This window comes from Dromiciops gliroides, chromosome 2 (assembly GCF_019393635.1).
Source record: "Dromiciops gliroides isolate mDroGli1 chromosome 2, mDroGli1.pri, whole genome shotgun sequence".
NCBI classification, from domain to species: domain Eukaryota; kingdom Metazoa; phylum Chordata; class Mammalia; order Microbiotheria; family Microbiotheriidae; genus Dromiciops; species Dromiciops gliroides.
In genome coordinates, this window is record NC_057862.1 from 265,734,952 (window position 1) to 265,749,873 (window position 14,922).

The 14,922-nt window shown below is 37.9% G+C and overlaps 1 protein-coding gene across 7 annotated transcripts in view; it reads right to left on the reverse strand.

The window, feature by feature from the left end:
* Positions 1 to 14,922, reverse strand: part of PACS2 (phosphofurin acidic cluster sorting protein 2) — a 298,609-nt gene that overhangs the window by 121,198 nt on the left and 162,489 nt on the right. For all 7 annotated transcript variants that reach the window (XM_043985957.1, XM_043985954.1, XM_043985953.1 and 4 more), the window contains exon 8: positions 1,101 to 1,160. In XM_043985957.1, coding sequence (XP_043841892.1) covers positions 1,101 to 1,160 — 60 coding nt within the window. The remainder of the gene's footprint in view (positions 1 to 1,100; positions 1,161 to 14,922) is intronic.

Sequence of the window (14,922 nt, forward strand, 5' to 3'; positions counted from 1 at the left end):
GTCCCTAGAGGGTAGAACTAAGAGTAATGGAAGAAGCTGCACAGAGAGAAATTTTGGCTTAAAAATAAAACTTCCTAAAAATTCAGAACTATCTCCAAGTTCAAGGGGCTATCGTAGGAAGCAGTATGTTTTCTGTCTTTGGAAGGATTTGTTGGAGATATTGTAGGGAGAGTGCTGCTATAGTTGAGGCTGGACTTCTGAGATCCTTCCATCCCTGAGATTCTGTGATTTAAACAGGCTTAATCTCAGTACCCTTAAGCTACAGATCCTCCCTGTTCTTGGAGTAATATGAACCTCACTTGGACCATGACATCTAGGCTAGTTCACTTATTTCCTGGTCATTTTCTTGACACATGCTTTGACAAGTGCTCCTACTGCCCTGCCATTTTTATATGGTCTAATCATTTTAGCCAACTTTGGAAGCTTAATCTATGGGAAAATCAAAGTGAGAATTTTATTTTTCCCAGGATATTTTTCTGCTAGTAATCATCCTTGGCAAAGAAATCAATCAATTAAGAGAGTTATGATACACAACCTGCATATCCATCTTAAGCTTTTAAAAAGTTTTTCTCAATAAACCTTTTTACTTAATAAAGCTATTTCTAGAATAAAGCATTTCCAAATCACTCTTTAAAATAAATCACAATACCACAATATTGTAGTAAAATAATAATAGCAATCAAATTTGGCCTAGAAAAAAAAGTTAATAAAATGTACCTCCTTCCCTTCACTGCTAAGGTGAGGGACTATGGGTATAGAATACAGAAGCAGTTCATGTCTAAGTTCTGCTGAACTTTTTTTCTTTCCATTTTGGTTAGAAGCAATGGTTTTTAGGGTAGAAGAGGGGGCAAGAATGACATTTAAGAACAAAGGACACCAATAAAAATAAAATAAAATGACTCACAAACCTGGTTTCAATATTGTACTAAGTTTGTTAATATAAAGATACTCCATCAAAAAGTTAAGTCGAGAAACATATGGAACACAGGCCAAAAGAAGAGAAACGGGGCCTTGAAAAAATAGCTTGTGAAATAGGTGAACTCAAATACAATGTTAACATTAAAATGAAAGGAAAAAAATTTAACGTACAGCTAACATACCTCATCAGAAACTTTAAACCTTCGCAACAATGCCACTACCTTCTGCTTGAAGTTTTGTTGCTGTAAGCCAAGGAGGAAATAAAATCAGTAATCATAGAAACAGCATCCTCTTGATGGTACACAAGATATAGGTCAGTTTGATATGGTGACTTAAGTAACTGTAATCCCATAGGGTTTGTTCTCTTATTGATACAGAAGATTCTTCTCAATAAAGTACAGCCTTACCCCCTGCAGCAGGGATAATTTGCACATAATTCCAGTTGGATAATTCCTCACCATGGAGAAGTCCCTGAGCTTGAATTGGGGAACACAAGGCCTCAACAAAAATCTCCATCCCATCAGAAAATATGTGATTAGGACTGCAACAAAGAAATTCAGGACAGATCATCATGGAATATCATGTTCCTTAATTTATAGGGAAGGGATGCACATAGAGTGTATTATTTTATGTCTGTATTATCCAAACTTTCTTTTATATATTGATTTTAATAAATTCCAACATTTATTGACAGAATCACCCAAAGTATAACTTTGGTACGCTAAATCCAAAAGCATTTCAGTCAAAATACTAAATTATTATCCAAGTGTTTGCACACAAAGTCGCCACTTAAGCTTACAATATGTAGCCTAAGTAAATACTGTTAATATGCTGTTCTCTTGAATGAATGAATCTACTTTACCTATAGTTCCTTAATATGAAGATCATTTGAATAGTTTCCCATCTTTTGAGGTTATAATTCCCTCTGCTCTTTACTTCCTGTTCATAAGATATGCCCTCATAGGGGCAGCTAGGTGGCACAGTGGATAAAGCACCGGCCTTGGAGTCAGGAGTACCTGAGTTCAAATCCGGCCTCAGACACTTAACACTTACTAGCTGTGTGACTCTGGGCAAGTCACTTAACCCCAATTGCCTCACTAAAAAAAAAAAAAAAAGATATGCCCTCATATATGCTTATGATACAAACAAATTTATATGATCTTGAATCAGAATGCAGTATCTACTCTTTTTGTTCCTATTCATGGGCTGCTAAAGGAAGCTAGAGAAAACATGGTGACTGGGTCAAATACTTATTTATGTATATAATCTTAACTAGGCACTAACTAGCAAGGTAATCCTTTTACAGCTTCCTAATTGATTCACAATCCCACTTACCACAATGGCTTTTCCAACTTTTTATCTCTCTTCAAATCTGCCATAGTCCCTACTATCCCCTACTACTACTGAAAACTTTGAAAACTACTACTACTACTACTGAAAACTTTGCCTGACATTTCTCTAAAGAAACTGAGGCCATTAATCATTCTCAACTCCTCCTCATTTCACTCCATTCAGATGCCTTCCCCCACAATCTCCTAATTTCACTCTTCTACATGCAGAAGTTATCTCATTTCATCCCATCTTTTGTAGCAGATTCCCCCTTCTATCATTCCTACTCTCACTAATTTTCAATCTTTCCTTGTCTATTACTGCTTTTAAATTAGCAGTATCTCTACTACTCTCAAAAAAAACCCCTTACTGAATCAATCTATCCATTTATTCCTACTATCATCCTACCTATCTCCTCACTGTCATAATTAAACCCTTTAAGAAAGCTATCTACAATGAGTGCTTCCAATTCCTTTGCTGTTCCTAATTCTCTGTAGTCCAGTTTGGGGCCTCATCATTCACCCCAAACTGTTCTCTCCAAAGTTACAAATGATTTTTTTTTGATTAATAAAAGTATTTTATTATTTTCCAGTTATATATAAAGATAGTTTCCAACATTTGTTTTCATAGGATGTTTAGTTCCAAATTTTTCTCCCACCCTCCCTCCTCCCCAAGACAGAAAGCAATCTGATATAGGTTATATATGTGCCATCATATTGAACATATTTCTGCATTAGTCCTATTGTGAAATCAGAGCACAAGGGAAAAACCTCAAAAAAGAAGGGGGAAAAAAATCAGCCCGAAAGTAGAAATAGTATGGTTCAATCTGCATTCATAATCCACAGTTCCTTTTTTCTGGATGTTGAGAACATTTTCTATCATGAAGTTCTTTGAAATTATTTTGGATTGTTGCACTGCTAAAAAGAGTCAAGTCTATCACTGTTGTTTGTCACACAATGCTGCTGTTACTGTGTACAATGTTCTCCTGGTTCTGTTCCTCTCAGTCAGCATCAGTTCATATAAGTCCTTCCAGATTTCTCTGAACTCCTGATCATCATTTCTTTTCATATTGATTTTTAAGGTGGCACAGTGGATAGAGCACCAGCCCTGGAGTCAGGAGGACCTGAGTTCAAAGGCGGCCTCAGATACTTAACACTTACTAGCTGTGTGACCCTGGGCAAGTCACTTAACCCCAACTGCCTCACCAAAAAAATCCAAACAAACAAAAAAACTCTGTGTTCTAAATTTTCTTCCTCCCTCCCTCCTCAACTCTCCCTATGAAATCAAGCAATTAAATATAAGTCATACATGTGCAGCTATGCAAAACATCTTCACATTTGTCAGGTTGTGAAAGAAAATAGACAAAATAACTTTAGAACGAGGATCTAACAATAAAATCATACTTCAATCTGTATTCAAATATCATCAGTTCTTCCTCTGTTGATGGTTTGCATTTTTCATACATCATTCTGATAGCATCCTGTTCATCATTTCTTTCACAGTTAATATTGCTAACTGTATTACTCTCCATCCTATTCTCTCCCCTTAATATTTACTCTATTTCCTATCTTCCTTTACTCTCTCCCTCCTCAGAAGTGTTTTGCTTTTTACTGCCTCCTCCCCCAATCTGCCCTTCCTTCCTTCACCTCTCCCTTCCCCCCTTATTTCCTCTCCCTCCCACTTTCCCTGAGGGCAAAATATATTACTATACCCACTTGAGTGTCTATGTTATTCTCTCATTGAGCCAATTCTGATGAGAGTAAGGTTCCCTCACTCCCCCACTCCTTCCCCATCTTCCCCTCCACTTCATAAGTTTTTCCTGTTTCTTTTATGTGAGCTACTTTTTCCCAGTCCACATCTCCCTTTCCCTTTCTTCCAGTGCATTCCTCTTATCCTCTAAACTTTACTTTAAAGATGTGCTCATGGGTCACATGACACAGGTGCCTAGGTGACACAGTGGACAAAGCAGCAGCCATGGACCCAGGAGGCCCCGAGCCCAAATCCAGCCCCAGACATGTCACCCAACCCAGTCTGACCCACAAAAAACAAGGCTAAACAAACAAAAAAATGCTTTATAGATATCATCCCTTTATATTCAATTCACACCTGTGTGCCCTTTAAGTATATTCCTTTTAGCTGCCCTAATACTGAGAAAGTTCTTATGAGTTAGAAGTATTATCTTTCCATGTAGGAATGTAAACACTTTAATCTTTTAATATTCCTCATGAATTCTTTTTTCCTGTTTACCTTCTTATGTTTCTCTCGGGTCTTGTATTTGTAAGTGAAATTTTCTATTCAATTCAGGTCTTTTCATCACAAATGCCTCAAAGTCCTCTTTTTCACTAAAGTCCCATTTCCCCCCCTGAAAGATTATACGCAGTTTTGCTGGGTAGGTGATTCTTGGTTGTAAACCCAATTTCTTTGCCCTCTGGAATGTCACATTCCATGCCCTCCAATATTTTAATGTAGAAGCTGCTAGATCCTGTTATAGGGTCCAAATTTTAATTGGGGAGTGTTAGTTAGGCAGCTCGCCGCAATATTGGGGCAAGGAAGGGGATTAACAGCCTCTTTCAAAAACAGAACAGGGTTTATTAACAAGAATGAACTTAAAAACACAAGTAAGATTAGTAGAATTAAGGGTAAGGATAAAAAAAGGAATGGGGGAAGGAAAACAATACGACCTGAATCATACCACGGCCTGGGGCTCAGCAGAATATACGGCTGCGTCCCATCTCTTTCTAGCTCCAAAGCCGGAATGGTGAATTTCCTCCCTTCTCCTTACCAGCAACCCCCTCTCTCACAGGAAACAGAGGGGACACACACACAGCCCAAAGCTAATTGGCTGGCAGCCGTGATTGATAGAATTAACAGACGGTTGTAGAATGGCCAGCCTCCCAGCTTCCACACCACGAAGGCCACCAGACTGCCCTTAACTGGCTTCCCATCATTATAATTTGGCCAGGCCTACTTAGGTGTAGGCACGAGGTGGGTGGAGCACTGCACCTGTGCAGAGGCGCAGCACCTGAGTCCTGGCCGAGGCACACGCTGGGGTTTCTAAATCACGATTAATTCTTTACATTGTGCTATCCTGACTGTGGCTCCACAGTATTGGAATTGCTTCTTTCTGGCTGCTTGCAATATATTTTCCTTGACCTGGGAGCTCTGGAATTTGGCTATAATATTCCTGGAGGTTTTCCTTTTGGGATCTCTTTCAGGAGATGATTGGTGGATTCTTTCAATATCTATTTTACCTTCTGCTTCTAGAATATCAGGGCAATTTTCCCTGACAATCTCTTGGAAGATGATGTCTAAACTCTTATTTTGGTCATGGTTTTCAGGTAGTCTAATGATTTTCAAATGATCTCTCCTGGACCTATTTTCCAGGTCAGCTGTTTTTCCAAGGAGATATTTCATACTGCCCTCTATTTTTTTATTCATTTGGATTTGCTTTACTGTGTCTTGGTTTCTCATAAAGTCACTAGCTTTCATTTGTTCAATCCTAATTCTTAGGCAATTATTTTCTTCAGAAAGCTTTTTTATCTCCTTTTCCATTTGGCTTTTCAAGCTATTGACTTTTTTCTCATGATGTTCCTGCATCGCTCTCATTTCCCTTTCCATTTTTTCCTCCACCTCTCTAAATCTTCCTTCTATCTCTCCTACTTTCTCTTCAAAATCCCTTTTGAGCTCTTCTGTGGCCTGAGACCAATACATATTTTTCTTGGAAGCTTTGGATGTTGGAGCTTTGACTTTGTTATTATCTTCTTTTGAGAGTGTGTTCTGGTCTATCTTGCCCCCTAAGAAGCTGTCTATTGTCCACTCTTTTCTTAGCCTACTCATCTCAACCCAGAAGCAGATGTCTGATTAAAATCTGATTCTCTATGGTCAGAAGCCTGGCGTGCCTATGGCCCTCCCTCACTGGGCCCCCACCACTCGAGTCAGGTCGCTGGTTCAGAACCAGGGTGCTTCACCCCAACTCCAGCAGAGACCACAGCTACTTCACTCCAGCCAACTGTCAAACCCCCCACTGGTCTGCAAGCTGAGTGTAAGAAGAAGCCACTTGCGCCGAAGACTCCGAGGCCCTGGAGGTGCAGTCTGTTCCAGGTTGAGTCCCGCGTGCTGAGTGCCTCTCTTGGCCTGAACAGCAGGTGATCCCAGTTGCCGTCTTTGGCTGGAAAATAGTCTCTGTTCTTAGGTGGGTTAGGCTGCTCTGGGAGTTATTTTATGACATTATTTATAGAGTGTTTGGATTATTTATCAGGACCTTGGGGAAGTCACAGCCTTTCCTCTGCCATCTTGGCCCCACCCCCCTCAGTGGTATCCAAATTATTTCTTAATTGCCAAATCTAATGGCCTTTTCTCAATCCCTTTGAAGCCTCTCATACTGTTGATCACCCTCATTTCCTTGGTACCATCTTTTCTCTAGGTTTTCTTACATACTTTCATGAACTCTTTGCTTTCTCTGAGTTCTCCTACCTGTCTGACTTATGACAATCTATTCCTCAGTCTTTTTTGCTGGATCCTCCAGGCCATGACTACTAACCTTGGGTGGTCCTCAAGGCTCTGTCCTGGGCTCTCTTCTCTTCTCCTTCTAAACTGTTTTGCTCATCATTACCTCTGGATTCAATTATCATCTCTATAAAGATGATCCTCAGATCTAATTATCCAGCCCTAACCTTTCTTCTGATCTCTTCAGTCTTGCATCTTTATGTGGCTATGGGACAACTAAATGTTTTATAAACATGTTTACTCAAAATGTTCAGCACTGTTCTTACCTTTCTCCAAAATCCTTCTCTTCTTCCTAACTTTATGACTGTGAGGGCATCATCATCCTCTCACTGTAGGTGGTATTCTAGACTCCTCATTCTCTCTCACATTCCACAACTAGCATGCTGTAATATCATATCAATTCTACATTCAAAATCTCTCTGATACATGGCCACCACACAGGTGGCCTCATTCCCTCATGCCTGAACTACTGCAATGAAAGTTGGTTTCCCTGCTTCAAATTTCTCTCCATAACAATCCATCCTCCACTCAACTATCAAAATGATTTTCCCAAAGTGCAGGTCTGAATGTTTTATTTCCTCAGGAAACAATTATTTCCAAGATCAAATATAAAGTCCTCTATTTGGTTTTTAAAGACCTTTATAACATTTACAACCTTTACTAACTTTCCATTCTTCTTATATTCAACTCCCCTCTACATACTATGTAATTCAGTGACCCTAGCCTCTTTGCTCTTCCTCAGACAAGACAGTTCATACCTCCTGACTTTTATCAGGCTGTCCCCCATGCCTGGAATTCTCCCCTTCCTAACCTCCACCTTCTAGTTTCCCATGCTTCCTTCAAACCTCAAATGAAATCCTAGCTTCTACAAGAAGTTTTTTTCTGGTCCTCCTTAATATCAGTGTCTTCCCTCTGAGACAATCTCTAATTTATCCTTTACATATCTTTTTTGTATGTAGTTGCTTCAGTGCTATCTCTCTCCATTAGACTGTGGAGGGTCCTTGAGGGAAGGAGTTTTTTTCCCCCTATTCCCAGAGCTTAGCACAGTTCTTGGAACACAGAAGGCACTTAACAAATGCTTGCTGCCCATCAATTGGGGAATGGCTGGACAAGTTGTGGTATATGAATACAATGGAATACTATTGTGCTGTAAGAAATGATGAGCAGGAGGAGTTCAGAGAAACCTGGAGGGTCTTACGTGAGCTGATGATGAGTGAGATGAGCAGAACCAGAAGAACACTGTACACAGTATCATCAACATTGAGTGTTGACCTACTGTGATGGACTATATTCTTCTCACCAATGCAATGGTACAGAAGAGTTCCAGGGAACTCATGATAGAAGAGGATCTCCAAATCCAAGGAAAAAAAAAAAAAAAGAACTGTGGAGTATAGATGCTGATTGAACCATACTGTTTCTTTTGTTTTGGGTGCTGTTGTTTTTTTTTTTTTTCTATTTTGAGGTTTTTCATCACTGCTCTGATTTTTTCTCTTGTAACAGGATTAATGCAGACATAGGATTAATGTTATTATGTGTATATATATATGTGTGTATATCTATCTATCTATCTATATGGATATGGATATGATATATAGATATATAGATATAACCTATATCAGATTACCTGCTGTCTAGGGGAGGGGGGAGGGAGGAGAGGGAGGGAGAAAAATCTGAAATTGTAAAGCTTATATAAACAAAAGTTGAGAACTATCTTTACATGTAACGGAAAAAATAAAATACATTATATGTAAAAAACAACAAAAAAAAACAACAAAAAAAACCCAAATGCTTGCTGACCTGACAATATTCTTTTTCAATATGTGTTCAAAAGCACACATATAAACCCCCTCCCCAAAACAAAAAATAAAACCACTTAACATAGGGGGTGCAGCTAGGTGGTGCAGTGGATAAAGCACCAGCCCTGGATTCAGAAGGACCTGAGTTCAAATCTGGTCTCAGACACATGATACTTCCTAGCTGTGTGACCCTGGGCGAGTCACTTAACCCCCATTGCCCTGTAACACCTCCCCCCCAAAAACCTCAACAATAAACAAAAACACCAAAAGCACACATGTATAACACACCATATTGTAGCAGCTTTAATGCAATGCCCAAATATATAGTAAAAAAAATCCATTTATTACTTATAATTATGATCCTTGGTCATTATTGCTATTATTAGTATGTTAGAACCTGTTAAACCCCCCCCCAAAATAATAAAATAAAATTTATGATACAGTATAGAGAACATGCTGGCTCTAATTCTTCTCTCAAATTTCTTACCTTTTGTCTTTTTGTGACTTAAATCTTGACAAATCCTAGCCCAGAATCACACTCATCAACCGCCTCATTGGTTCCTAGCTTTGTCTTATATGTTGCTAAATAAGGCTAGAATAAATTACTTAATTGAGCTCACTGGTTATATTACAAATTTGCAATCTCAACTGGGCCCTCACTGCAATAAAGCAATCTTCATCTCTCTCTGATTCTCTATGCTATTCACCACACTGTTCTAAATCTTCACAAGTCTCCTTCCCTACCCCAGTCAGCTGAGCAAGTGACCACATACGTTACTGAGAAAACAGAGAAGGCTCACTATGAGCTACCACCTCTCCATTTTGATACACCTCAAAATCCCTTCTTCTTACCACCCATTTTCTCCTTTTCTCTAGTTTTTCAAGATGAGGCCTCCTTTTCCTTATGAGTCAAATCCTCTGTATGTATCCTTGAAAAGAATGGTAATTCTCTTCCACTTTCTACAAAAAACTGATCCCTGTCAATTATTTGAACTTTCTCTAATCTCATGTCTGTCTAGCTGTTCTTAAAAAAACTTTACTATACCTTGTCAACCCCTCAAACTGACACCCTATAACTCTTACCTTTCTCAGCCAATCTAGAAAAATCTGTCTAAAATCTCTGCCTGAACTTCCTCTCCCCTCATTTATCCCTCAACTCTTTTCAATCTGTTTTCAGTTCTCATCATTCAACTGAAATTGTTCTATCCCAATTCACTAATATTTCTCAAGTGAATGTCAAATCTGATGGTCTTTTCTTGACCCCTTGGAAGGTGTTTGACACTGCTGACTATCCCCTTCCTCCTGGATAATCTCTTCTTTGGGTTTTTGTTGGTACTAACTCTCCACATTTTCTTGTTACCTGGCGATTCTTCCTTGGTCGATTTTGCTGGATCATCATAAATATTAAATCCTTTAACTGTGGCTACAGCCAAGGCTCTTTCTTGGGCACTCTTTTCTCTCAGTTTCAAAGTTGGAGATCTTATCAGCTGTTAAGGGTTTAATTATCATTCAAATATATGTGATTCTCAGACCTACATATGCTAAAGCTCCAGTACCATACCAGATATTTAAAAATGGATGCCTCATAGACATCTCAAACTCACTGTTTGTCCAAAATAGAACTCATTAACTTTCTCCCTCTACTCATCATCAATATACTTCCTTCCCTAAACTTTCCCTATTTCTTTTGAAACCACTACCATTTTTCTATTCTCCCAAGTTCACAACCTTGGCATTATCATTGACTCTTCACTCTTCCTCATCTCAGATATTCAATCAATTGTCAAATGTTGCCATTTATATCCCCACATGATCTTTCACATATGTCTCCTCACTGCTCACAAAGCAAGGACTTTAGTTCAGGTCCTTATTATTTCTTGCCTGAACTAATCCAATAGCTTCTTAATTGCTTTCCCAGCTTGTCTTTCCCCATTTCAATATGTCCTCCATTCAACTATTGAAGTGATTTTTCTCCAATTATGTCAATTCTTTAATAGAATGCTTACTTAGCTCAAATTCTACCTTCTACAAGACGCTTTTCCTGATCATTTCAAATACTAGTGCTATGCCTCTCAAAACTACATTCTGATAGAATGAAAGACACTAGAATCCTTGTATCCCCAGTGTCTAGCAGCAAGTGCTTAATAATTTAATGTGTTTGTACATGTACATGTATACACACATACAAAGTAGAGATTTAGAATTTTCTTAAAGTGCATATCTGGTCAATTTTAGTGCCAGTCTCCATCATCAGTTCAAAAAGTGTGGGTCCCCTATTCTTCTAAAAAGCTGCTGAGTACAGGTGCAATAAGGTATAATTTCACCTAGGAAGTGGATGATTATCCACCTCAATAATGGTATGTATAAGAAATGGAAATAAAATTTTTTTAGGGAAAAATAAATTGCATCTTCCAGTCAACTAGGATGCTAAATTAACTGATGGAATTCTGTTTACCTCAAAATTAAAATCTATCTATCTCAAAGTTAGATTTTTAATTACAAGAGATTGGCTCTGATAACATGACATACTTTTTCTAAACTATGGTCTGATTCATTACTAAACTAATATTTTAAACAAAAAAAAAAATCCACCTAGATGCTTCTTCTAAAAGGAAAGTATACCTTTCTGCTAAAAGAGAATATGATTGTTTTGAAAATTCCCACATTTCAACATAGCTGTTAGCATAGATGGAATGGCCTGAGGTAAAGTGATTAAAACCTTTTTTTTTTTTTTTGGCAGGACAATGAGGGTTAAGTGACTTTCCCAGGGTCACACAGCTAGTAAGTGTCAAGTGTCTGAGGCCGAATTTGAACTCAGGTCCTCCTGAATCCAGGGCCTGTGCTTTATCCACTGCTCCACCTAGCCACCCCCGATTAAAACTTTTAAATCAAGTGAAGCAAAAATTTAGCAATCAGGCATGGTTAAAAAAATTATCATAGAAGTATGGCCTGATTGTGCATTTCAATTTTAAAGGCCATTTTAAGAGGGTAAAATGTTTGTTTTCAGGCAAATAGGTATATTTAAACAGGTGTACTTAAATTATAGTATTAATTATAGCAACTGCTTAAGAATAGCATAAATAGCATTTGAAAGACAGGTGAAGATAATTAGGTAAAAACTGAGGTTGGAAAATTAGGTTCTGAAGCAAATCCAGGGTCCATTATGAGTATAGTGAAGAATTCTGAAATAAATCAGAAGGATAATTTCTGCCCAAGCCTGACAATTCTATAGCAAAGTCACATTTTATACACTTTCTAGTCAAGACATTTGAGAAGCCGAGTGTAGTAACATATGAACTAAAGTTAGTGTAAAAACAGATTTACCATGTTTGCTGGTACTTAGGGTGCACTGTGCTTAATCAGATGAAATCCAATTTTCTCCCAAGACCATATTTTTTTCTTCTTGTGCCTAAGACAGTCACATTTGGAGCTGCATTTAAGGCTTAAACAGTGGCAAATATGTTAAATACTCTAATATCTTAATAAAGTGGAATTTACTTCTCAAAAATCCAAAAAATATAAGAGAATTTTCAAAAGCAACTGGAGCCCTCAGCTGTAATAGTAAAATGTGTAAATCTAATTAGTTAAAGAACTAATTTCAGGGATCAGTCAATAAAAGGGAAGTAATTTTATTCCTATTTACTGACCCTTAGTTTCATATCAAGCCTCATATAGAAACACACCCTCAGGATGGGTCATTCTGTGCCCTTTATCTGACTCAGAGGGGTTGTGGTATTTAATACACTGTATTTAATATACCACTTACAACACAAATCTACTTCTTTAGTGAGGCAATTGGGGTTAAGTGACTTGCCCAGGGTCACACAGCTAGTAAGTGTCAAGTGTCTGAGGCCGGATTTGAACTCAGGTCCTCCTGACTCCAGGGCCAGTGCTCTATCCACTGCGCCACCTAGCTGCCCCACAAATCCACTTCTAACTTGTAAAATTTCTTATCTAACCTGGGTTATATCAAAGTTTCCTCTTATCTCTGTGGATTTGTTTTTTTACTTCTCTGGAAATGCCAAACAAAAGAGTTTTATTTTATAAACTGTAGTTTCTAGAATACCAGGGCACTGGAATAAGCAGCTTTATCAGACAACAGCAAAAATGTCTTAAAAGTAGTGGAACTAATCAAGGAGAAGTAAAATTCCTTCTGTTTTTAAGAAATTCTCTGCCTTCCAAGATTAGCATGGTACATAAACTTACAAGTCAAACAAAATACTGAAGGCAGGTTGTATCAGATTTCCATGTTATTCATTATCCTTATGTGGCAAAGATGAATTAAAGGTTTTACCCATCATTCAATTCTGCACTTGCTCTTAAGTAAACTCTCAGAAAGATAAGGAATAACCAGGCATCAAAAGGTTCAATTCAACTAAGATGTCGTCAGAGGTCTTTACCAGCTATTATTTTTATATTTAGAAATAAAATTGAAATCTAAAGTTCTGCTTCAAGAGATAATCAATCTTAAGAAAGGGTAATGAGTACAGAAGAAAAGAATTCAAGTTTTATTTAGTTTACTGATGAATTTCGAATAACTTATTTTAGCCCATTTACAAACTGTTCTTGTATACATTTTTGTGCTGTTATCGATCAATTCCAATAATTGGGAAAATGGGGCATTCTTTCAGTTTTATGCTTTAGGGCTCACACTAACCTTAGAAAGAATCAAAACTTCTTTCAGACATACTAAATTGAAGATGGGGGCACAAAAAAGAGTAGACTTAAAAAAAACCCTCATAGCAGCTGCATATTGCTAAGGATGTATGCTTGTCTACCATGATCACTGGTTTGGAAAAAGGAAATAGGTGAGTTCATTTTTAGGTTCTCTTACTATTAGAAACAACTCAATCCCTAATAAATCTTCCCTGAATCCATTCTGCTAGTTGGAACTGAATCCTGAAGGAAAATATTAACAGAGCAAAGCTCATCAAAATACACGGAGGTCAAGAAATTAATTAAAAAACAATTTTTTTTTTTAGTGAGGCAATTCGGGTTAAGTGACTTGCCCAGGGTCACACAGCTAGTAAGTGTTAAGTGTCTGAGGCCAGATTTGAACTCAGGTACTCCTGACTCCAGGGCTGGTGCTCTACCTACCGCGCCACCTAGCTGCCCCAAGAAATTAATTTTTAAGAGTCTAAATAAATAGACTGGATTTTGATACATTAAAGTGATGCTACATTGAACACCATTTTGGATTTTCATGAATTGAGCTACAACACTAGAATGGAGGAAAAGACAGTATTGATAACATGAGAAGGAAATTGTGACACAGAAAAAGTTTTCCAAAACTGTCAACATACATTGATTCTTCTCATGGGGGAAGCAAAACTACAGGGGCCTGACCTGTCTTTTACCCCTTGCCTAGGAAGGCAATGTCACTACAGTATAACTTTTTTTTCCATTAGAACTGGGAACTACACCCAGGACAGTATCTTGCACAATCAAATTTTTAATACTTCATCTTCATTTCCTAGTACATTCCTTTATAGGGGCAATTAGGAAAGAACAAGATAGTTCATAGGTAGGTCTCTATATACAAATATCTTTCAACACCTTTCCCTTTAGTATCACTATAAATCAGTTTCAGTCCAGATCAAGGGTTGTGAACTAAAAAAAAAATTTTTTAATCCAGATGTGAGAGAGGAAAACAGTAGTGAACTTAACATGTTATTAGCTCTTTTGGAATCTGAAAGGGGAACTTAATGGATATGTTGCCATGAAGAATTTCTTTTCTTTTTAAAAAATTTATTCATTCATTTATTTTTGGTGGGGCAATGAGGGACTTGCCTAGGGTCACACAGCTAGCAAGTGTCAAGTGTCTGAGGCCACATTTGAACTCAGGTCCTCCTGACTCCAGGTCCAGTCCACTGAGCCACCTAGCTGCCCCCTCCATGAAGAATTTCTAAGCAGTACTACTGTCCTGCCTCAAACATTAAGTGTTTTCTTCTAAAGCTGCCAAACAATAATAAATAAATGTTCTCCCCACCTCCAAATTAAAATCGAATAAAATGTATACATTTGGTACCTTTTTTGTGGACACTAGTGTTATAAAATGCCTTAAGTATTATAAATAGGGTCTCTTAAAACACCCCCATCTTAACCTCAGAACAAGGTGAATGAATTAGTACACCTTGGGAAGTGGACCAACTAACACTCTTCTGAGGAATACTAGGTTCCTCAAATACCATGTCTGTGAGATGGATTACAGAGCAGGTATTTTTACAGTTTTATGGATGGAGAAAATTAGCAATTACCCGATTTACCCAGAAAGGTCACTCAGCAGATCTAGTACTAGAATGGACTGTTTTGCCCACAAAATAAATTCCTTTCCAGATTGTGCTCTATTAACTACCTTCATTAGGTTACAGGC